Source organism: Bombus vancouverensis, chromosome 8, assembly GCF_051014615.1.
Source record: "Bombus vancouverensis nearcticus chromosome 8, iyBomVanc1_principal, whole genome shotgun sequence".
Taxonomy (NCBI): domain Eukaryota; kingdom Metazoa; phylum Arthropoda; class Insecta; order Hymenoptera; family Apidae; genus Bombus; species Bombus vancouverensis.
The window spans coordinates 12,401,698-12,428,241 of NC_134918.1; the positions used below are offsets into that span (position 1 = coordinate 12,401,698).

The 26,544-nt window shown below is 36.0% G+C and overlaps 1 protein-coding gene across 2 annotated transcripts; it reads left to right on the plus strand.

Annotated features, from left to right (window-relative positions):
- The first annotated feature begins 55 nt into the window (after window positions 1-55).
- Window positions 56-26,544, plus strand: LOC117155876 (uncharacterized). Of its 2 annotated transcripts, XM_033332352.2 has the most exons (3): window positions 56-163; window positions 21,238-22,438; window positions 22,523-26,544. In XM_033332352.2, the coding sequence occupies exons 1-3, from the start codon at window positions 146-148 to the stop codon at window positions 22,921-22,923; spliced, it is 1,620 nt and encodes a 539-aa protein (XP_033188243.1). In that variant the 5' UTR covers window positions 56-145; the 3' UTR covers window positions 22,924-26,544. The 2 variants fall into 2 exon arrangements, with proteins under 2 accessions (XP_033188243.1, XP_033188242.1); XM_033332351.2 differs by having other exon boundaries at window positions 21,238-26,544.

Consider the following 26,544-nt stretch of genomic DNA (forward strand, 5'->3'; position numbering starts at 1 on the left):
CGTGCAAGCCCCCACTATAAGCAAAACCGTTCGTATAGGTTATAAAGGACCGAGCTCCGTACTATACGACTGCACTCTCTCAGTGAAACTCTCGTAGGATCGTTCCTCGACTACTTGTACCCTCCTCGTTTGCGACGCGTGCACCATGAGGATTATATCTTTGGTATGTACATACAACGACTTACATAGTTTCTCTGCTATCTCTTCATCTCTTACTACCGCGAGCTTTGGCACGGGGTTGCCTCCGATGTACTGGCTCGATACGTGTCCCAGTGGTGTTTCATTGACAGTGTACATCGACTTGATCAACTGGGCGTGTGACACATTGCTGGTACATACCTTGCGCGTTGATCAAGGTAACTAGTTGGTCTTTTCTTACGGTGAAACAAACGTAGGATATGAATGAAATTGTTTGTATTTAACTTGCGTATGACTAGACTTCTTCCGTCTTAAAATAATCCCATTTTCTTCTTTGACCTGAGATCTGCATTGAATGTGTTCATTGAAGCTTCGTATCGTTAGCTATTTCTCGATAAATGGCTACCAACCAACTCTAAGGAATATTAGGTAGAGTGAACAGTGGTGTGAATGTTGCATAATATAATAAAATTAGCTACTTTCCAATTTATCATTTGAAAGGATGTGTATAGATCGGTTAAAAGGGATGTATTCTTATCCTGAAGAATGCGGTTAACATAACTTGTTCTGAAGATAATATTCAAGAGATACAATTGTTTAGATGGAGTTTTCTTTTAATTTGAGTTTCACGTTACACCAACTTCTGAGTCATTACGGGCGGTTTTGGTTTAATTGGCTTTTGTCAATTTGTTCTGTCAATTAGATTCTGCAAGAAAGGTCTCTTTTAGATAGTTAATGATCGTTTCTATCTAGTCCATGTAGAGATCTAGAAGCTGATATCTTTTACATTCGTATAAAAGGTGTATAATCGTAATTTTTTAATTGTTTTGATAGATAGATGATTTTGTTTGCTTCAGTATCTGTTCATGTATTTGATTTTTAACAATTATAATCGTTTTGTGTAGTGTACAAATATAATGAATTTCCTCGTATATAATTTTTAACAATTTTTGTATTTGTGATTATCATAGTACAACTAACAGTGAAAAATTTCAAGGTCTCTAGAAATAGTAGAAGAAATCACAATCAAGTGTGTGCTACGTGTGTGTATTTTCAAAAATAATTAGTTTAGTCACATTCTTACAACGTAACCTTTGATGCTGTTACGTTGGCCACTGATTTCAATGCCGCCGTCGTGTTTGCTCTAAATTTGTAGTGTTAGTTTCTGTCAAAAGTTACGCAACAGAATGTGCTTCGAATACTTTCGACAGACTTTCGCCCCCATGTAAGGAGTACCGTTGAGTGATCAATGCATTAGAGAACAAGTGATTGCGATATTACGATTACTCTTCTCAAAATTGGCGTGTACTGAAAGGAAGAAGACTAATTGCAATCTGATACGAAAGTGATCATTGCCGATGGATATATTACCACGTGAACGTACGATTTTGTTGAGAAATTGCTATGTATTATTTGTAACATCGCTTTTAATTACTTTGTTTTAACCTTTTACTTTATTTTCTTTACATTCCGTTCTATTACATATCTTCTTTAATTTCACAAATTTTGGGAAAATTATTACTCAGTAATTCTGTTTCTTTAAATATAAATATAAACATGTTGACCAAAAGTGATTCGTTTGAATATCGTTAAATCGATTATTTGATATTCCTGAATTATAAATTACGTATTGGGTTTTCTATCATTATCATATTATACTTTCTCGGTTCACAGAATAATTAAGATTCATAGAATTTTTATAGAATGAAAAATGCCTGAACTTTTCTCACAGTGGTTGCAGACAGTCATGTACCGGAGAATAATCTATGTTACAATATACTTTGGCGAAACAATAATAAATTAAAGACCTCGTAGGAACAAGTACATGTTCCTCGTACTTATGTATTTACACGTGATACATGCAGGTTATTTTTTCTTCAAAGGAAACCTCGCTTTTCACACCTATTTCAATTTCACCTAGGTACTTCATGAAATTACCCTCATTATACCTGACTGTTTCTTGCGTTATTATCACTCGTCATTTCACGTAGTTATGAACTCAATTGAAAAGAATTCGCAACTCTAAATAGGTTGAAACATGCTATCCTTCGAAATCAAAAAACTTCATTAATATTTCTATGACACGAAGGAAAGAAAAATGATGATTATATTCGCTTCACCTTTTACAGATGACTTTAATCATTCATTAGTCATTCTTTTTCTATCTAATATGACAGAACGTCGTGTACACAGAGCAAAGATAATGTTACAAGATTGTAAAGTTTCTTGCATTCGTGCGTTACTATTTATAGAAAATTAATTGTAATTAAGGAAAGCGCTTTTCTTATATAGGAAGAGAAGAGTTCCTTCTTTCTTCGTTCCTGTGAGAACTTCCATCAACTCTGGTTTCCGATCGTGAACCTCTTCCGTGCGATCGAACAATTAATTGTACGAAAAATCAGTGTAAAAACACTTTCCAATTTCACCTTCTTTTCTCCGTAACGTTTCTTCGAACGAGAAGAAATATTATTGCTTGAAATTCATTTCTGGTATTCGGTCTTCATATACGATTACTTTTGCGTTGGGAAAAATGTTACTATCGTATACATATTTAAATACTTATAGATGATCTTATTATGCGTAAACTGATTAATTATAGACAAATTTATTTATTGTTTACTGACTAAATTCTATGTTTTACAATTATAGGCTATTAGAAAATGCTGTTGTATTCTAAATACTTAACATGTAACTTGAACTACTCCTACTAGAATTTCCAGATTTGTGATTAATTTGTTTACAAGGTTATTTTATTACCAAAAACGGAACACTAATTTTTTCACATACTTTCAACTTACGCGAAGTTGTTAGAAACAGTATTAAAGAAAACAAGAGACTAACTGATCCAAGATCAGCTGTCTGCAAGACTGCCGAGTTTTATTATAGCTACTTTCACCAATTTAGCGTCGAACCTGTCATTTTACAAATTTTTTCGTTACTAAACTACTATTTAATCTCATTATCGTGAATCTAATCAGTATCGTTAAGTACCACTTCACCAACAATAATACAAGCAAATGGAACAAAGCACGCAGTTATGAACTAACAATTATTATAAAGTAAACCGTTGCGTACAAGCATCTCGGAGAATCTAAATAAAATCACTTTGTGTTTGTACTTTGAATATCATTAGTTTTACGAACACCTAATTTTATAACATAATAATACTAATTTAGAACTAAGAAGTATATGTTTTATGCGAATTCTACGAACAAAATATTCGTATTTATTTGCTTGCCAAATCTAGTATTTTATGAGTGCCTGCTATATTTAATATACTCCTACTATGCTAATATTTTATGAGAATTCGATTCTTAATTGCAACTAAATAGTATATAGCATGGTACAGATTTCTGTGAAGCGATTTTTAAAATATAGGACGTCAAATCGTTTAAATGTCAGATTCACTTTAGATCACGATATACTGTCCATGCTTTTTGTCTTCAATGTAGCTACAGTATCGCTATTGTTTAATAGATTGATTTCTACGGTGAAAACCTATCGATACGCTTTTCACTTTCGTTTTACTCAGTTTGGCCGATCATAAATAACAGTAGACGTGCACGATCGAAATAAGCTGGCTGTTACAAGTTATAAATATTTCATGCACTCTTTTTACTCAGCTTCTGGGAAATTTAATTCTTTATCATCGTCAAATCGATAGTACCATATATGTATACGTACAATATTATTATGGATCACGCGAAGGAACACATATATTCTAAACTTTTACTCATTTTGTGCTTTAATTCCTACTTTAAGGGATTATATAAACCTCGTTAAAACTTCAAAGATCGCTATCCCGTGTGAACTGATTTTCGAGATTAATCATCTATTGCATCTTTAGCGAACCGAACATATAATCATAACTATAAATCATGGAAGCATGTTACCATAAGAGTGAAACTTCTTGTTTTCTATTCCACGATTATAAAATACTACCAGTGACTTTCTATCAAATAATATAAGAATATGAACTTTCTGCATAATTTTCTTCAATTTCTTTTAAACACGTGTAAAATATTTAAGAAAGATTTTTTATGTAGATCAGTTCAGTAAGTAGGTGGGATAAAATTTTCACTCTAGCCGCAACGAAATTCCTTAAATCGCTACTGTAATAATACGAAGTGTAGTTCTATTATACATCATTAGCAAAACTAATAAATTTAGCGCCAGTTGAATAAGAATAATTACCGAAGCGTTCGAACCATGAAATTTCTAAAGATACATAAAATCCACGTGACAGAGAACATTTTTCACGCTTAAAACCTATGCGCCTCTGCAATTTTATAATTACCGCTTTACGAAAGCCACTCGCAACAGAAATTTACATTCTAGAACATTTTTTATGATACAGCTACACAGTTTTTCCTTGTGAAAGAGGAAGGTAATTAAAAACCACTGAAAAAGCTAGGCTCCCATTTTCAACAAAACGTCCAATTACATCGCACCGCAATATTCCCATAAATTTGCACAACTTCACGGTAATTAATAATCGATCTCTACATTTTTTAACATACTTTATACACGCCCATCATCGAAAGCATTCTTATTATAGATTCTCATTAACATAAGAAGACATAACGAAACGAAAGTCAGCTCGAACGACTCACGAACGAAACACCGCCCTGAGACTACATCATCGTTCGCGAAGGAAACGCGCGTGTCATAACAGCCATCCATCGATTTTGAGCCACTGTTGTCTCTCCCGTCACACCAAGACCTAGATTTGGTTCCGTAGAAACCGATGACGGAGAAACTGGCCATCGATAAATTGCGAAAGCGAGGCTAATACGTACAAATACAGGGGTAAATCTCGGTTGCTTTCCTCGGATATAAACAGTCATCAGCGTTGGCTGCTCGCTCTCTACGACTCACGACACGAATTCTTCCTTCGAACAACTGGCAAAAGCGTCGTCTTGTCCGCTGCAAATCGGTCGTTGTTAAAAGCCGGTTTACGATCGTTTTTCTCGTTGCACAACAGGAAAGAAAATAACCGTTGATCTAATGAAATTCTACAATTAGATTAGTAACATTTGTTACCTATGTTGTTGTCCCTAGTCAAATGTCCTATTTAGCATCTGTTCGTTTTTCAAGATCGTAGCTGATGACAGTACTCGAACATTTATCAGAAAAGAATTCTTATGAATATATTACGTGTGTTATACGAAACTTTTTGAAATTGTATTGGAACTGAAACGTGACGTGTGGCAAACGATTGATCTCAAAACACCAAAAGCATGACGTTCATCAATTATCGTGGAAGATTAAAATCTCGCATTTTACATTAATAAAATTTCAAGCAAATCCAGAAATGTATGTAGCAATTAAAAAATATTTATTGCTAGTATATAAATAAAGTTAATTAAAAAGTCAGTATACAATATGAATAGTGGCTTACTAAATATAACGAATAGTCGACCATTCAAATATGTTTAGTGATTTTTGCAAAGTATATGCTTGTGATAAATATTTTTAAATTGTACGAATATAATCATCATAGTCAGGTTTCATTATAATGCTAGAAAAATTTCAAAATGTATATCACACGTTCTACAAGTGCTGCCTTTCTTTTGAATAGCTGTATATATAATAATTATATAAGCTGTTATGAAATAATGACTAAATATCTTAAATTGAACGAGGAAAGACAGAAATGGTAGAAAGAAAATGATAAAACTTTAGTTTTCTTCGGTTTCGAAATGGTCAAGTAAGGAGGACACTACGATCAACTCTCGTAGACACGATTCAGGCTAATTCGTTGGTGTTTAATGAAATTAGGGAAGAACACCGATGAATAACCTAAAAGTTCAACAAAATAGGGCAAATAAATAATGTTGAAAGTTTGGTGGATGTCGGGAAGCTGTAAGACGATGGCAAGCGCCGGTGTATCGGTGTGACGCGAAACGGAGACGGTAACAGTTTCCAGTAAACGGTATTTTAGCACAGACTTTCCCGTTTTTGTACGCCTTCGCAGGAACAGGCTCATTAGACAGCCAGACCGAAGAAAAAGTGAGAGCGAAAATATTTCAGTGCAGGAAGAATCGGCTGTTCGAAAAGTATCACACCGAAGCTCGCAGGAACTTTGGTTCATTATATATGGGACGATGTATTCATAAGAAACGTATGGCGATAACAAATTCCCTTAATTAACAGTCTAACCGTAAACTTTCTCAATCTTGCGTCTAGCCATCAAACTTCGACCAGACTCGTGGTTTAATTAGGCGTTAAATGAAGTACATCTAACTCCCCCGAAACTTTCACGAATTTGGCTGCAAAAATCGCTGAGGGTTATCAGAACGAAAATTATTAATTGTTAGAGGTGTTTTATTAGGCTATGAAATTATGAGTGATTCGAAAATAGTATTACGAAAGCGTGAAAGAGCGATAAATAGCGTTATTATCTTTTTGGATAAGAATTAAATTCGATTAAATTAAGAGAACGTAGTAGACAACGTGAGTGTTCTTAACAAGAACGAAATAATGAAAATGTGTGAAATAAAAGTTTATTTAACGTTATTAAGGGCTAACATCGCGTTAACGAAATATTTCATTTACGACATTTTTCCAATAATTTATATTATTGAATTCTATATTTTAACGTTGTAATTATAAATCTCTTCTTGGAAATTTTATGAAAAATTCGATCGTTTCATCTTTAACGATTTAATAATCACGACCTGATAAGTTACACTATTTACATTTTTTAAATAATCTTCTGTTTATACAACTCTTCATTGCTTAATCCTTAATGGGCTGGATGTACGTTATATTCGTTATAATCTTTTACGATTTCCTGCGGTCTTGATAGGTTTTTAATTCCATCTTCGTAACGCGATGTTCACAAATCATATGTTTTTAACAAACGCGTAAAAACGTGTCTGAACTCTGATATTTGCTACTATTTTCAATATCATGAGTCGTAAAACTGATTAAGCTTACACCATTCTCCTTTCAAATCAGGATACAAGCTTTCCTTTGGCATCGAAACTTCTGTAAACTTTTTTACTGTCATAAAGATACGCATCGCCAGTTACCAGTGAATCGACGTCGAAGCCGGAGCACTGACTCGCGAGAAATTTTTGACACGTCTTACCGGTGGTGAAATGTGAGAAACGAAATGCAAAATGAAGTGTGGGAAACTGTGAAAGAGTGAAATTGTATCCAAGGCAAGGGTTAAACGTAGTCATGCTTCGTTGATTCGTAACGCGCCTATACAAAGTGCCCGTGCAACGGGCGCTATCTAATTTTCCAGTGCTTCCTTAATCGATGCTAGATAGGAATTTTTCTCCAATTATAGCACATTTCTCCTCACATTCTTGTGTATCAACCGTGTGAAAAAATAACAAAACAGGCAACTCGTACAGTGTTTTACTCCATTTTCACATTTGTTTTATTTTTATCAACGTACGTTGCAATCTTACGTTTACTTTTCTTTCTGAGATCTCATGAGAAAGGAATTAACCTGTTCTTCGATCTCTCCCTTAATCCCAATTATACTTGCATTTAGATACTTTACATAATACGTTACATTTAACAAACCTGAGCATATTTGAAATTACGTTAGGTATTTGAAATATTATTTCAAATGACATGTTATTTTCTTTCTCAAATTATCTCAAATTATCTCCAAGATAGAGTCTGGTTTTTGTTCCCGCCCTTCTCTTTGCAGTTCATACTATAGAGAGTATAGACTATTGCTTCTTTTTGTTGCATCAGTTTCACGATTATTTCTTTCGCCAAACTTGAAATAATTTAAAACATGCATCGAGATTATCGATACTTTCAAACAACAGTATCGAAAAGAACGATATGAGATGAATATGAATTTCAAATAGAATTTGCCCAGGTCTGATTTCTAAGTGTACATATGTTATTCCACTATCTATCCAATAATCTGTGACAAGTTTACGACGCTGTAGAAAATCCTAACATCTGCTCAGCGAATCTCAATTCCTACGATATTCTTCTAATGAATCCTATGTAGTGAGTACACTGTAATATTTCTAATTTAACGCGCGTATCTCATGATTGTTCAATTTTGCCCACTAAGCCTCCAATTAAATCAGAAATCGTACTTGGGAAACAAATCAAACGAGTACCACGTTCGTTAAAGCTTCCCTATTGTATAATATATAATACATAGTATAACGGCGCCAGTGAAAGGTCCACAATACTAAAACAGCATAATGAGAACGACGATGATTAACAATAACTAATCAACGCGGCTTTTCAATACGCTATTCGCTTTCCAATGGTTAAACGAAGGAAAAAGCGAGTGGCAGAGTAATTCTGTGGACGACACAGTTCATAAGACAAGGGCATAGCAGTGTTGCATACCAATGGCTGCGTTCTCAACGCCCATACGAAACGAGTCACGTTCACTCTCACTGTTCCACTCGAGACCATATTTAGAGTCTAAACGTTTTTTCTCTGCGCATTTTACTTTGCCCTGCCTTCGTTCTCTGCCAGGGAACGTTCGCCTCTTTTGCACTTTCGAATATTCGCATCGACGCGAATAATTCGCCGTACGCAGCATTCGACTAACGTTCGCGAAACCTTTCACATCTTCCTTATTTCCGGCGGATACGTTTTGCCGGGAAACAGGATGACTACGCGTGTCATCTTGCATCCTCTTTCGCGTCGAAGACAGCCGTACGAGAGCCGTCGGACGCACGGATCTTGAGAAATCTGCACGGCCTATTCACCTGTCGCTTCTTTCTTAACTTCTTTGGCAGCTGTTTGAATACGTCCGAACAACTCGTGTGTGACAACCACCAGTGTCATGCTAATTTTAACGATAACAAGAAGCGTATTTGGCTTGTTGTGATATCGGCTGAAGCGACTCACATTTTTCTAATTTTGGTAGAGATTTTGGGATATGAAAATGATAGATATCATGCGAAGGGAAAAAAGCGAAGAGAAATTTTAACAAGAGAAATGTGATGTTGCCTACTTTGCAGAATTGTTTCAGTAATACTAAATGTAGGAAACTATGTTCTGAAGAGTCATTCGCATTAAATTGGTGAAGACTTGAAAGTTTTCATTCATTGATTTCAAACATTGAAACGTTTCTCAGTGTAGTGTTTCTCTCATCTCGAGAGAAATTAATATTACACGGAAGTATAAATGTTATTCATGCCTCAGAACCAGAACGAAACCTTGAAGCATAGCCTTTGACTCATCTAAGCATCTAACACAGCATCATAGTCATCGCAGTTGCATCAGACCGTTATTCAATTATATCAGCGGGTTATTTATTCCTTTCATTATTAGATAGATTTAATCACTTGAAGTAGGCAACACAGAAAGTAACACTGTAGTGAATTCCTTTTTAAAAACACTTTACGAGATTATTATTCGTTATTTTGCTTAATCGTCTGTTAGCGTACATAAACATAATGACTATTTAATAATGATTCAGTGCGTTCCAAGTACATGAGAAGAAACTGGATCAGCAAGGTCGAATTCTATGCTCACTCACGCATTAATTTTCCTTTGAGAGGTAAAAGGATATGGAAATCCTATTACCATTAATAAATATTCGTACACGGAAACGTGTATAAACGTTTAAAATAAAAATTGATTCAGGGCATAATCGTTAAACATTATAATGCTGTGCATTTTTTTTACTGGACTATATGTTATTCATAAACGCAATTTCTTAAATTTATTTCGTTTTTTGCATATAACTATTTGCTAAAATGACTCCATACAAGAAACACTGAATACTTCCTTTGTCTTGACAAATTTTGGCAAATTCTAGCGAATTTCGACAAATTTTAGCGAATTCTAACAAACTTTAACAAATTGCAACAAATTGTGTGGAATTCTAAAGAACTTCAGTAAATCCCTGAGAATTCTGATAAAGTCTATTAAAGTTCGATGCATTTTAACAAATTTTGTAAATTCTAGAGGATTCTGTAAAATTCAACTAAATTCTAAAATCTTCGAATCTTTTAACGAAAAACGTTGAGACTTTGTCTCCTTCTCTGATTCCAACATTTCCCACATTTATTTATATTCACAAACGTCTTATTACCTTCATTGCCTTGTTATTACCTTATTAATAAACCTTATAATTTATCCACTTTCCTCGAACGCTTCTATCATTCGTTGCCAATTTCCATTACGATTAACACGATTCTGACATAACCCAGCGACCATTCACCACATCAGTCGGCTAATTAGAACACGCCAGCAGGTAGTAGATTAATCTAAAAACGAATCATCGATCGTGTGCCCAGCTTCCGCTACGGAAATACGGGCGAAGAAAGTGTGCTCGAGACATTTTAACTACTTCCTCCTTAGAAACGCAATATAATCAAAAGCAAGGCTCCGCTGGCTGGATCCAGATCAGATACGCGTTACGTATACTGCTAGTCACTACGTTGCATACTAGATATATTTAGAGACTCAGTATGACGAAGAATGCAATTCTGAAAATGTGACCGGTTAACAGATTTTTTTTTTCTAAAAGCAACGGCTTACCTTCACCGTGAAAGCGACCATTCCTTGGTACCGCCGTCTACGTCATTGTCAACCTGTTGTTTCAGAATTGATGCCTAAGATTATCACGATATTATCGATCCAGGAAATGATAATCGCGAAGGTAACATCCTCCACAGATTACAATCACACAATAACGTTATGCCATATTCTACCGTTTCTGTTTGATGTACGATGGAACAATGTCTTTTTCTTTAATTAATTCGTTGAATATTCTTCGAAGATTTCCTTAGTTACGTTCATACTGTTTAGAAGATTCTAAAATTAATTAATTTTATCGAAGTCATATCATTTTCGATATTAATTAAAAATGATACTTTCTCTTTTCAAGACGAAAATGAAAGCGTACCATTTTTTAAAATACTAACAAGTAGTATTCTATACTAATGAATAGTGCTAATAAGAGAAAGTATCGTACAATTGTATAGAAACATTGCAATCACTTCTTACTTTATTTATATCATTCTTCTCTTTATTAATTTCAATAAATCCATTATCCATATAATAAAACGCGAGAAACAATACACTACTGAGCATATTTTTATGAAGTAAAACATAAACCAATCGATGCTGCAGAGATAACTGCAAAAAAAAAAACACAAGACCTATTATTTTCTATTTTGTAATTAATAAAATAATATCCTTTTTCTGTAATATATTTTGCATTTGTATAGAAATATTTATATTTAAAAACTCTTCATGCTACTGTCAGAAATAGAATTAAGTTATACTTCAACCGAAGAGATTTGGCAGTTCATTGTACTTGTATCAGATTATCATCTTATTATCAGATTATGTGTCTCGATCTTAGTTCTTGAGTCTCCAAGGAAATACGGACATCTCTTGATTCCTAGGCGCGTACTTTAACAACAATGATACAAGAAGAAAGTATGTAATATTCCGAACAATATATCTTTCGTCTTATGCTGCAAAGCGGGTGGTACAAAAATAAATTGAAGCGATTGCAGTAAATAAGAACACTGCTTCCAGCTACTACCTTCCTCAAGGAACTAACTTTTACTTTCGAAAGAGTAGTTTAGAACCGATCGATCTAACCAATACCACATTCTTTCTCTTTCTGTACGTCCATTGGTAGAAATCAAGACAACCCTAACTATACCAATACCTCTGACAGCAACATTAAACTTGGAATTTTCATGAAATTGTAAGATGGATTTCATAAAACGTGAAACACAAATTTATCTTCTCTTAAAACCAACAAACCTTTTCTCATATTTTTCAAGAGAACAGTATTACGTTTCATTATTTGTTAGTTCGAAGGAAAAGTGACGTATAAATTGAGATATAATCATTGAACACTTATAGATCACTGGCTATGCAAATGTAAATACTTTTGAATCATTCAACGATTAGAAATCGGCCGACTTGAAACGATAGACTATGCACGTTGAGTGACGTTTTCTATTGCGAGTGGTAAACAACCGGCGAATACATTCTATTTAATGCCTTGTCGACTAATAGTGAATGAAATCATCGTGCAACTAATTAAATCATTTACATGATGACGTTAGATAATTCCTAGTAGCTGAGATATATGTAGTTCGACGACTGTCGTTCGACTATCGAAACACAATGTTTCCATGACTTTATCCTTGTCTGTTCAGACTACGATAGAACGAAATCGTAAACGCAGTCAGAAGTTTGAATTAATACTAATTTCGGGTGTGATTATCAGCAAAATGACAGAAATATGAACAGAGACTTGAAACCTCAATCTGTTGCAGTCCTGGAATATTTATGTTCCAATTTTACTCTTATTTTATCAAACAACGTGTAATGTTTTAACAAGATTTGGAATGTTTCAGAAAGGTATACATGAAATTGAAACGACAAATCTTGTATATCAATTTGAATATTTTCACATTTTGTTCACACTTGAGATTCTTTTTCAACGTTAGAAAAGACACGAAAGATAATAAACCTATTTTGCAAGTACTATTTTAGGAACATAAACATATCTGAATTAATTTACCCGGATTATACGTCGTTTTATGTTTTACGTTTTCTCATGTTTTCTTATGTTTTCTTATGTGACCTCATGTTTTCTTCTGTTTTCTCGTGTTTTCTCAATTCCTTTCCACTTTTTCGAATATGGTAACCTTGGCATTTCCTTCAAACTATTGCGAAACCCAAGAATTTCATTCCTCCAAGCGATCGCAACGATCTTTCCTTCTATTAACATCATTTTGTCTCATATCTTCATATCTTAAGAGACGACAGCTAACCGGCAAACTACAGATATCTACGTTGTAGCTTAGCTATAACGTTCGCTTTCGTAGGAGTATTTTAAAATAAGACAGGTTTACGCGAAGGTAATGCTATTCTTCCTTTCTCTGGAAAGCCAGAGCTAGGGGGCTCAGACAAGGCGTGGTAGACCAGGACCAATTGCCTCCAACCAGACCGACCGAATGTGTTCGTACCTCTCACTGTATGTGACTGGCATGTTCTAGCGCTGATTATATAGAGGCCTGCCTCCGCGTCACGATTTTCCAGACCAGATACAGAGTCATTAGACTATACACTAGTATTCGCTAGCGTACACCCTGTCAGTGAGCGAGGCCACAAGATACAGCCAGCTTCAATCTTGATAATAACGATGACGTATCGAGCTCTCCTGATTTCGTGTGACTTTAATCAAGTCCTGACCGATGATTAACTCGATAATGAAAACGATCGATGAAAAATTAGGTCACCCTTGGCTATTTAGCTTCATATTCCAACAGCCTTTCTCTCTAATTTTCTAGCTTCGATCGTTTCTGTTTCAACGTAAACGTTTCAATATGGAGTTGCTTAGTTCCAGGGTATTAACATTTTTTGAAGTTTCTTGAACTCTTTGTGCGGATAATATTTTATTTAGAGATTTGAAGGGAAATTAAAAAGAGAGATTAGAAACACATTAGAATAATTTTCTAATTATCGTACGTTACTTAAATAAATAATTATAATTTTAATGGATAATTAATCTTGTCTGAATGATGTACTGACCATAAGTTTCTGAATACTTCAGTGAATTTATGATAATCGTACGTGAGTTTTATCAATATGTAGAAATTTATAATTTTTTATGGAATTATAAATTTGATTTATTACGAAGCATGGCTGTTACAATTAATATCTGCAGCATTCATTCCTAATTAGTCATACAATTAGCAGGCGATTCAATGTACATAAATACGATTTGATAAATGATTCCATACTTTCAGATTTCAGCTCCACATATTTCTGTCTTTTTTTCAATTTGAGTGTTATATTCCGTAGAACTAGTATATTGTCATGTTTAACTAAAAAAAATTCACCTCAAAGAACTAAGTGGACTAATTATAAAGAACTTGAAGATTTAGCTTCACGAGCTTTGCATCATTTATTAGACCTATATTAGACATATATGTCATCTATATAAGATTTTCTTTTAAAAAAGCGTTCTACGTTTAGTGGAGCGAGAAATCTCAACAGTAAGTGTTTCCTAAGAGTAGGTACTTCTAAATTGATTCTTGGAAAAGTATAGATCCTTTTACAATATAATCGCCGCCTTCCGACAAATTACAGCGAGAAAATTTAATTCGCGTTAGTCTATTTGTGATTTGTGAACTGTAATTAACTATCCTACAAGAGGAAAATGGTCGTGGGAAATTATAGTCTTGGACGAAGGAAAAGTGAAATGCATTGTATCAACTTTTAATAAAACTTGCTTATGTGTTTCATATATATTTGTTCAAAAATAGCACATAGGACGGAAATTTCAATCAAACCGTGGAAAGATAAGCACATAAATCTTTTCTTATAGTAACATACACGTATATCATTGAATGTATTATTAAATTATTGAAAACTTGTAATAATAATTTAGATATTTTATTATAAATGAAATGAAATACGCTTGGTGCCTTAATATAAATTAATACAAATTAATTCAAGAATAATTTTAAGTTATTATTATCATTACTTTTGGATTTCAATAATTTGTAAAACATTTTTTTTATATCTTGCTATAAATGTATTTTTATTTTATAATATACTATGTGCTATTTTCTAGTTGGCTAGCTTGTTAAGAAACAGTCAGCTTAAAGCAGAATTTACTGTTGTAAAAGAAAGCATAGGTCTGAAAAAGATAACGAATAATTTTCTGTCATTTGAATAGAATCGAAACACCATTTATCACGTTGACGTACTATTTCATATCTTAATTTCACCTTAAATTCCTAAATTTATGTTTGTTTCAACATCGTTATTGAGAAATCTTAATTCACACATCACCATCGCTCTTCCAAGCTTATCTTTTGTATTCAACTTTTTCTCTCACACATGACCTTTCATACACGCGACACACACACACATTTACCCCACGATATATGCACCGTCCAAATCAAAGTATTCTTAAATACCATTGCCACAAAATTATCGTGCAACCGCAAATTCTGCGTTACATAAAAGTCTCTTTGCTGCATAACCAGGTCCGTGACCAAGCAGAGCTTCACCAGATCAGTCGAAGGTAACCTTCGATTTTCTCCCTGACGCGATCTTGCGAAAGACACCATTTATCACACGTGTACATCGACTGTGTGGATTTGGTTTGGTGGGGAGCACGTTCGCAGGGTTTATGAACGCAAGGAAAGAATAACCGCATTTTATCACGGGTCGACTGGAAATTAATCGGCGCACGCCCAAGAGAGCATGGTGCATACCGTATCGTTCGAAAGTCCCGTAACGACGTACCTCCCTGTCTCAAGGACGAGCTGTGTGCCAACTGCGTCTCGAATATTCCTTCGGTCGCTGGATCACCGCCGATCACCGAGTCATCGACACCGATGTTATCGTCGTCGTTGTCGTTGTCGTTGTTGTCGTTGTCGTTGTCGTTGTTGTCGTTGTCGTTGTTGTCGTTGTCATTGTCGTTGTCGTCGTCGTTGTAGTTGTCGTTGTCATCGTCGTTGTCGTTGTTGTTGTTGTCGTCGACACGCAATTCTATCCTGTTCAAATGTTTCGAGAAATGTCCGATATTTCACTGTCTCTATTCTTGTTAGTTTGTTTAAATCGCCGATATTCGATAGTAAAATTTTACTAGGTCACGTTCGAACGGACAAGGTTCCAGTAATTTCATGCTGCAATAATTTTGTGGTTGTGTGTTCTGAACCTTAACTGCAGGAAAGTGAAAATAGGACGATTTCGTTGATCCGAAGAAAGGATCTGTGTCGTTCGATTTGCTTGAACTTCACTCTGTTTTGTCCTCTATATCTTGTTTTGTGCGATGCTGGAGTTAAAAAAGGAAATGACGTGGACTCGTAGCTCGATGGAATTTGAAAGTTTGAGAGAAGAATGAGAACGAGATCACTTGAAAATTTTGTACATAATGTGATACTAGAATATCAGATTATGATGAAGAATTGTTTTAAAAATGTTGAAATATTAAAGTTTACATGATGATATTATCTGATATTTGCTTGAAGTAAAAGATATTAAAGAAGAAACGTAAAATGTTGAAATGATGATAACGAAAAACAATGAAGTGTTTGATAAAACTATAATGATTTTACTATAAAATACTATTTGCAAACTTAATTTTATTTAAACTACAAAATTACTCAACGAAGTTACCTAACTCTGCATTAGAATGTACAACATGCGTAAGGGTAACTACAATACGGAATAGTGCAATAAATATCGCTAGATTGTTAAGCAAATTGCCTGGTTGCCTTCGTGCAAACGTAATTAATAACTTGTAGCGTCACGAAACAAGATGAAATAGCAAACGTTCAAGTTAACAAAGAAACAACTTTCTTTCGAGTGTGTTATCTGAAAAACGTAACCTTCCTGGTATGCATAAATATCAAAGGAGATAATTAAACCGGCATCGCTTTCTATGAGCTCCACGAAGGCGTGTAACGCGTTTTTATGCAAGAATTTTCTCTTATGTCGGTTCTACACCGGTTCTACATACCGCAACATGCCAAAACAAGGCATCGCGTAATTTTATACGCTGATACGTTTCTACGTAATGGAAACTTGATACGTAGAACACGTACATATTAGAAATCCGTGCTCTATGTTCGATAAAACATAATCATACATAAAATATACACATCAATAGTTAATGTTGGTTTCTTAATTTAATATGTCGTTCCGATTATGATCGTTCGAAATTTAGCTACATTGTATACAGATGCCTGTTGTATGATTAACGTTCGTAGAAAATAATAAATAACAATAAAAATGCATTCTAGTGGGAAATTACTTTTAAAGAGAAAATTATATACCGCTGTGATAGAAAGGATAAAACAAGAAGAGAGAAAAGACGTTGGATTTGATACGATAATTAAAAACGATAGAAATTCTAGTTACTGGCGTTGTGAAGTCTATATAACCATTGAAAGTGATAGTTGAAACGACAACACTTCCTGTAGATGATCGTGCAGCAGTTTCAACGTAGAAATTGAGTTCAAGCAAACAGAGTATAATTATCATAACAAGGAGAGACATGGTGGTAATGTAAACAAGTATAGCGTTTACAAAATGCCGCGTGTAAAAAGTTCGTGGTTTCCTGTCGAAATGATGGTTGGTCAGTTTTTCTACTAATATTATTCAATCGATGCTTAGTTTGAAAAGCTATGAAAAAGGGGCACTCGAATGTTATTTTTCGTAATTTTCTGAAGAAAAGGAAGAATTCAAAAAGAAATCAATGTATTTTATATCCAATCGTATTCCAAGATCAAAGCACTAATTTTTATAACTCTTCAACTTGAAGCTTATTCATTAATCAACAGTTGAGATGAAATTCCTTTTCACAAATCATCATTGAAAAATACATATTAAGAAGGCACCTTCATTTCACGTATTTAAGAAAAATACGATTTTAGAAATACATCTGTGAAACCCTATATCTAAACTTAAAAAATTATTTTTGTTGATGTTATGTCTGTTTGAAAGACGAGAGAAGATTGTTTAAACGATTTTCTCAAAAGCATGCTTTTTGACATGACTTCTACGATATCTTAAGATCTACTTGATCCATCAACTGCTTTATGTGCATTCTTAGTATATATATCATACTAAGAATTAATTCAATTATTAGAATTAATTCAAATGTGTAACTTCAGACTGACGCCACCTTATCGATCATTACTTTTTTCTTTCATTCTACTACTGGCTATTGCCAAATTCACTGATAAGAAATCTTTTTTTTTTATTTCTCTTATTTGGATCAGCAGAATAACTGGAACCATGATATCCATGACAGCTAATCGATGTGGAATGAAATATATCTGACAAACTGATCACCTTCTTTGGCGGATACAATTTAATTAATGCGCCACCCGTTGAGAGGCGAAGCCCGCTGCTATAGCATCTAAAAGAGAATGTCGCGAAAATCGCCGTAGGTTAGGCGCATTTCGTGTACAAGCGAACGAGCGTTTAAAAGTGACAGTGGTGTATCGAGCGTTTCCTGTGGGTCGTCGCGAGGCGTGGTGCGGCTGTTTTGTGCGAGCATTTGCTCTCGGTTCGGTTCAAGGAGATCCAGAAGCGATGGTGTAGCGAAACAGAGGCGAGTTACGACGCTCTGAATCTGAATCTCTCACGGTAACCACGCTGCGCTGCTATAATCCTGCCTCGCCCCGTATTCGGGTCAACCGAGTAGTAAAAATTACGTAACACGTATGAGCTGGGGCGGTTCCCACCGAGTGGTTCTACCGGAAGTCGAGACCACGTCTTGTCATAAGGACGTACGGTCAGCTCAACGCGCATGGGAAATCCTCCTCATAATAGGAAAATTCTCTCGATGATGAATCAGTTACGGGTGAAAAGTATTACAAGGAAACCGAACCACGTATCGGTAGACGACATGGAAATGAGAATGCAGAAACGTGACGGGAAGAGAATCGAGATTATTATTAGTTTCCCTCGAGGGGATTAGCAATTTATCCTGGTCGTTTTGTGTTTCGTCAGCGTTCCAAATTCTTTCAAACAAGTATTTTGTGTCGTAGAAATCGTTTGACGGAACGTTTCAAGGCTTTCTTATTTTATTACGCCTTTAGCATCGTTTTGGTATTTTAATTGCAATATTACGAATGTCTGTGGGAAAATGTTAAACGCGTATTTTAAAGACTTGTAAAGTAATACGATCACTTAGCTCCAAACCTTTCCTGTTTTTATTCAAGAAAACTAGTTGTTGATTTAGGTATTCATAATCGTCCAGTTACCACACACCTGTTACAGAAATGTCTGAAATTATTAATACCAATATACTGGTCATTGCATTTAAAAACCATTCATCCGATACAAGTTTTAAGTGTTTCAAAATACCTTGTGGTAAAATAAATATGAATACGTGTACCTTTTTCTGGATAGTCGCATTAATTTTAATTTTATTCATGCTTTTACTGCACTGTGCCCATAGAATGCGCGGTTATTCGCTTATATTTTTAAATCTACTGTCTTTGTGGATATCTTTGCCCACGTTTCCATCTTTCAACCCGCCTCCGACAACGTGTTTTACGAACCGCTATCTGCTTTCTTGAATTACTGTATAGCGAATGCAAGACAACGTTATGCAATAAATCAAAGCTTTCCATATTTTACAAGAACGTGATTTCTCACGAGCAGAAACGCCTGAAATTCTGTCGAATCTGTTTCCTACCGGTCGCGTTGACCCAAATCAACTATCGCTGTTTCTATATCATTATGGACACGATATTTCCGCACAATTGAATATGTCAAAGAAATTGACCTTAATGTACGCACATAATAAGCTTTTACAGAAAATATAAAGAAATTCATTACATGTCACACGCACGTTCATCGTATAAAAGTTACACAAAAGGTATTACACCTAATTTGGGCATTAGTGAACTATCTTCTAGTGATCTATAATCTTCAAACTATCTTTATCGCATGTAATAAGATTCTTTGATAGTATAATATAATGACGAAGAATTCAGAATCAACCATTTCGAAAATTATTACCTCTATATCATCATGATTTTTCGCATTTCTGCTATCAAATATAAAAAAAGGTACATATTTTCAACTTCTTACAAGAAACAAACATCATTAACTCTGTTATATATGATGAAATTTAAGATATAAAATTTATAGTACCAGATATATTAGATAGCTTGTTCGAGTCTCTTTCGAGCTACGCTATGATAAAGTTAAAAATCTGTTGAACAACAAACTAGAAACGTTTTCTGAATTTTTGAGAGTCTAGAATATTAAACAAAATTAAGATGAACGAAATGGAATTTTAAGAATACTACGAAGGCTTAAATATCAACGTTGACAACTTATTGTAAAATACAGGCAAAGAATCAGTAAAAATAGACATCCGTGAAACAACATTTCCATTTTAAACCGTCCAGCAATGAAGGAAACTAAAAGGAAGTAAAGAGAATTTTCCAGTGACAACGATCAGCATATAAAATTCCAACGTCCACGAACGATTCCACTACTTTCCATAATAAAGCAACGTTTCTGTATATTCTACCTCATAATACGGTAAATCGCGTGGACGAATGGTAATTCCATATACCATAACATTGCATGGAGCTCGCCATAGTACTTTTCTTCCTGGGCTGCTCGGCACATGGCAAATGGTTCGGTAACGTCGGGCTGGTTCGAGCGAGCGATAAGGAATTTTGCTGCACATACCATTCGCGCGTACTCGAGTTCACCGATCCGCGAAACTCACTCTCTCTTCGCCATCTTCTGCTTCCTATTGACTATAAACCGTACCCCGATGCAGATCCGGTTTCGTGCTTGGAAACTAGAATAACGGCCTGGTCTGCCGACATTCTAATCCAACAATTTTGATTACGACTAGCGTGACGTGATAAAAGTTTTCCTCCTCTACCGCGATCAAATCCTGCATTTGCTTCTAGCGGCCTGTCTGCCGTATAACGTCCCTTTCTACTTGTCGTCTTATACTACTTAGAAACGTCTTTTCGTAACGCGTATCTATTAGAGTAATTGCCGACTGGAACAGAGACGATTATTATTAATAGACTGATAGCGTGTTGCTTATAACGAATGAGTATGATATTACGTGCGCTGTTTTAATGGTAATTAGAAAAATTATGATCAAGCGAAGATTTGTATGCGTTCGTAAAATGAAAATACCTATGTAAGATTCGTGGCAGAAAGAGGTTTGATTTATAAGTGGTTTGCAAACATTTTTGATAAAAAGAGATATTAACGATATCCTGATCTCTAAGACTGTTGTAATAATATTAAATTATAACATATGACATGCCTGTTTGAATATCTCAGTTTCTTTACCAAAATTGTGTTAAGAAGATTAAAATAAATTTAAAATCATGTTTGCCTGCAGTATAGTTTGCATAATAACTGAGCGTCGATCTATGCCTTTTTGCTTCGTGCATTTTTTGGGATTTGAAATAGTGCTGAAAATTCTTCAAAACTTTCTTTGCGACATTACGCAAGGAATTCGATTCGTCAATATCTTTTGCACATTAAAAGAATTTCATATATCTCATAGTTATTGAAGTTTAGTTATTATTACTTTAAAGTTATAAATGAGACAGTATACATAACGATTACACTAACTAATGTAATTTGGATTTCCAGGTAATCCCATTATGCCTTCTGCTGCTAATAGAAGCAAAGCGAGTGGAGATCCGGCCTCGTATTGCAGAACCGCAAGTTTATTACGAAGAAGACGACAGTCAGGCGGCTGAAGACGATTATAACCCAGCAGTCTACCAACCACGTACTCGTGCCCTTCCTTCGCCACGTTCGAAGGACGCTCTGCACTCATCCAAGCCACCACCAGTCCAGACCATTCGCAATTACAACAAGGTCAACGACGACGGATCTTTCACTTTCGGCTACGAGGCAGCCGATGGTTCGTTCAAGGAGGAAACTCGTGGAACCGATTGCGTAGTGCGCGGTAAATACGGTTACATCGATCCTGATGGTAATAAAAGAGAGTTCACCTACGTATCCGGCAATCCTTGCGATCCAAATGCACCAAAGGATGACGAAGACGATCTTGCCGACAAGCAAGAAGAAGACGATATCTCTGGACCAGCTAACTATCCATCCGTGAGGCCAATACCAAGACCAGTATCATCGAGGCCAGCATATCAACAACCTACCACGCGAGCACCCACGACGATCTTTCAAACGCAATATCAATTAGACGACGATGCTAGTCAAGAGTTGGGCGATGAAGACCTCGTTAAGCCATCGCAGTTAAGACCAAATGCTTACAGAACGGCTCAACAGCCGACCTACGTTCAAGTCACACCGTCGACAGCTCTTTACGAGCCATCGCCCACGGCCAGTCCTGCTCTCTACAGATTAGCTTCCTCGACGACCCAATATCAGAGCACAGCATCGCCCATTCTCCGTGCCCAGCCTACAGTATCATCGACAGCGTATCAAACCCTCGAAACGACGACTCGCCGCCCAGTCGCCCGTCACCCAAAGCCGCAATCGGTCGCAATCACTCCCCGACCCCACGTTGCACAAGTCGCTGCCCAATATGTGTCCCCTAGTAGCACCGAGCGTCCAGCATTAGCGTACACCCGTCCCTCGGCTGTCACTGTATCGCCTAATCTGCGCAGCACGACCGCATCTAGCACATCTCACCTTGACTTTGCCGCCGAGCTCGAGCGTTACGTGAACACCGTCGGCGTAGCCAGCCCTAAGCCCGTTCAACCATCGTCCCAACCATCGAAAGTAAAATTAGCCGGTCAATCGCCGATCACCGCCTCCGCCGCCGACCCCATCTACCAGTCGGAGCTCGTTTACGATCCCGCTACCGGTCAGTACAATACCCAACTTTATCAAACGCTACCCCAAACCGTGGGTGACTTCACCCTAAGTCACAAACTCCAACCGTTCGTAGCCCAGCCCCAGTCCTACCTTGGACTCCAGCAGCTGCAGCAGCTTCAGCCCCAGCAGCCCCAGCGTCAGTCCCCGCTTTATAAGCAACCGGCAACCCAGTCGGCTCAATCCGCCCCCGCAGCAGCTATCAGCCAACCCCAGGAAGTGCTGTACAGGAAGCAGCAAGCCCAACTGCTGCAACAATCACAGCAGCTCTACGCTCAACAACAAAGACGTCAGCAACAGCAGCAACAACAGCAACAACAACAACAATCCGCTCAGTCGCATAGGCTTCAGCTGCTCGAGTCTCAGACGCAACCACAGTCGTTCTACTACGTCGCCCCTGCGAGGTCCTCCAGCGCTGCCAGTGCACCTCTCTCCGTAGGTCAGCTCGATCACTATCTTCGGGCCTCTCGTTACTGATTCCATCTAGCCTGCGAGTCTTTTTTTTAAATTCTTTATAGGGTACCCATTCTCAACTTTTTATACTATCCGATTACGTGTTCGGACCACCCGCGGCACTTTAATAACGAGATGGTGCTGTCAGTGGGCCTGGCGCGTGCGTATCCGGGATTTAATCGATCGTGCACGATATCCAATGTTTCGTTCAAGGTTATCGAGGGGCAATCACGACTTTTTTTACGACACAGCAATTAATCGAATAATCTGGTTTGTTTTTATGCGTAGGATATTGTAGGTTGTGTGTAGAAATTATTACTTACGTCGTGTTTTACTTTTTATTACTAGTTGAGTTGTGGCAATTTCTTTTCTTATTACGACCTTGATGGTTTATTAACTTTCACTGAAATCTTTTGCTATAATATTTGGTGCATACATTGTATAATTTTAGGATTTTTTAATGTATAGGAATGATTGAGTATATTGAATATTTATTAATATTCATAACTGACAAGAGAATTTATCGTCCTTTTAAATAATTTATATTAATGCTTTGTGGCGTTCAAAATGTAGCGAAATTTGAAAACATTATTTATTTATTTCTAACACAGTAATTGCAATTATATAATGTATGTATACTAAATTTTGCTAAATTCACTATGCTTCTGAAACGAAAGAATTCTGTACAAAAAGTAGCACGTGCATAAAACACGAGTGTCAAAGCTCTTCTCGCGCTAGACGTTAACGGCGAAATAACAGAATTTTTACATAAACGCACAACATTGACGATATCGACCAAGGTACTTCACTGAACATCGACATTACCCTGAGACTCAATCTGTGATAGAACTAGTATTCAAAATTAACATGTAACATTCTAACATTCCGTACACGGAGACCTTACAATTTTACTCTCGTTCTAACTTGCACAAAACTTCACTTTCGTTAAAATACGAATTTTCCAATTCTGGTTACTCAAAATTTGTTTATTTCATAACGATGCAAATTCTAACAACCCAAGCAGATAATGACTAACATTACATACAACGTCGATAGTAAATATCAATTTAACGATAATTTGTTATTCTAATAGCAAAATTTCTGCAAAGATATGAAACCAATTTCGAGATCAACATCGGAAGTACTTTTTCGTAGTCTAGAACGACTATCTTTAGAGAGTGAAAGTCAATGACCTGACGCAATACTCACGCACACTAAACACATTACCATAGTAATTTCTCGCCGCCGCGCCGTGCCGCGTCAATTCGTACGGTAACATGCTACACCGCACAGATTCCAGACGTCGTGACCAGAATTATTCATCGTGTGCACACGATCATTTTGAATAGAATTCCGACCTACGTACTCGCTGATTTCATTATAGAACACCGATCTGTATGATCGAACCGGATAAACATTTGCTGTCGTAATAACGGCGCTAAGTTTAATCACTTAGAGACAGCGTTTCCCAGGGAAATGACTCATAGGAAATACGTAAAAAGTCGACGATGAATTAATTACAAAATCAAACCAAACCGCGATTTATTGATCACGTGTCATTATTTATACCAGAGGAAAAAATTGTTTTTTTTTCTTTTTATATTTTCGATATCAATCGAATTGGCATTTGATGTATGTACCTGAGATATTAATTTATGAAAAGTATTACAGTAGGAATATTTTATTTGAACTGAAATTCCCTGATATAGTACGAACTTGTCAAAATATGGGTAGTTTATTTACACAACGAACAAAAATTTGGAATCACTAGGTGTCACGTAGAATTTGAGAATTTAAAACAAACCTAAAATTTTAGTACTTTGAACATGTTTTCAGTTAAGGATTGATCAAAATAGAGAGAGAATATTTATCGATATGTGTAATACTAATTTCAAATGCATATGAGAATTACAACTGGGAAAGTAACTCCAAGCTTTTGATCGTATGTAAATGGAATTCGTATAATAAGAGTTCGTGTTGATTCTATTGTAGTACAAACTAATTTGACTAAAATTGACTACGTTTAAAAACCAGTGTTAACTTAATACTCTTAATTAAGCTACGGATATTTATGCATTTACGGAATATTTTAGTATGCAAAACTATACAGAATGTATATAACATACCAAATTATACAAAATATATAAAAGTATAATATTTAAAATACAAGACAAATCTTTCTGTACCTACATTTACGTTCTATTCATAAAGATACGAATTTGCATAAACATCCGCAGGCCTATTCGAAGATTACGTATAACGTCAGTGTTCTATCCGCGTTTCTATAAAATTCCAAATTCTCGTCCGACTTTCACCCTGTTCATCATACTATTTCCGTCAGCACCTGCAGTTAGCGGCATTCAATTCCTAAAATATTGGAATTCAATTTGATTACGAGCGAGATCAGCTACATATCAGGAACAAAATCATCGTTTTGCAATGATTATGGCAAATTTTGCAAGCGTGCCCGGACTGAGAGATTAATCCGGTGCCTTCTATGGAGAACTGTAGCATACTTTCATTGGCGTGGCTCGCCGCACAGAGACATTCTACTCGGACTGAACGAACTTTCTATTTGCATTCCCTGTCGTAAGTGTGAGAATCGATTCAAATCTAACGCGTCCTACGACTTGATTCCGTGGAAAGCTATGCGCACGTATGCCCGTGGAAACACGTGGTGCGATCGTAGATCGAGAGGCGTGGATTGGCGTGGATCACGTGAAAACGTTTCACACGCATCGAAAGGTTCAACTCGATGCATATATTGGTAACACTTGGCACTTTTACGAATTACTTTCTCCGGTACGCGACGCCAGGTCGACGATTGTCAAGTTCGTTATATTTATCGTATCTATTTATTAGCGGTAAGCTTGAACAAAGAGTAAGTAAAAACGGAGGAAGAGGATTTTATAGTTGGGTACTCGAGCAGGAAATAGCGGTGTGCGTTACAAAAGAATAGCATATTTCACTTGTCTTACTAAAAGTAACATAGCATCCAAGAAAAAGAGTACATTTCATCTTTTGTTACAAATAGTAGGATATTTGGATTTTCCCAAGAGAAACTAATACATTGTATTGTTAACTAAATGTGTTGGTTTTTGTGGCAAATGACTTTTTATCGCTACAAGGAAAATATGCTACCTTTTTTTTTTTTTTTAAATCACATTAGTTTTCCTAGTGGATGATATAATACGATTCCTTCTTTTCGTAGCAAAATGTAGAAATGTGCTTCTCTTGCCGAAAAAAATATGATGCTTTGAGTCACATTAATATCGAACGTATTCTTTTTCATAAGACAAATGAAATGTGTTAGTCTTCGTAATGTGCATCGATAGGCTGTAAGGGTAGGGCGGTTCAGGAAAATGAACACAGATCTAGCATAATTACGTAACATAACGGTGTACTTCTAGCTTTTTCTTGTTGGTGGTACCGTGCAGAAGTGTCAATATGCACTTCCTTACTCACATTGTAAATATTTTTTCTCGTTAGCATTAATATAACTAGCGGCTACTTAGTGATTTATCCGATTCAGTACTACTAGGTCGGTAGGGAACACGCCCCACGTACGTTTATAGTTGTTTTTATATTTGTAAACGTGATCGAAAGAAAAATGTATCGTAACAAAAAAATTATTGTGCCTTTTCA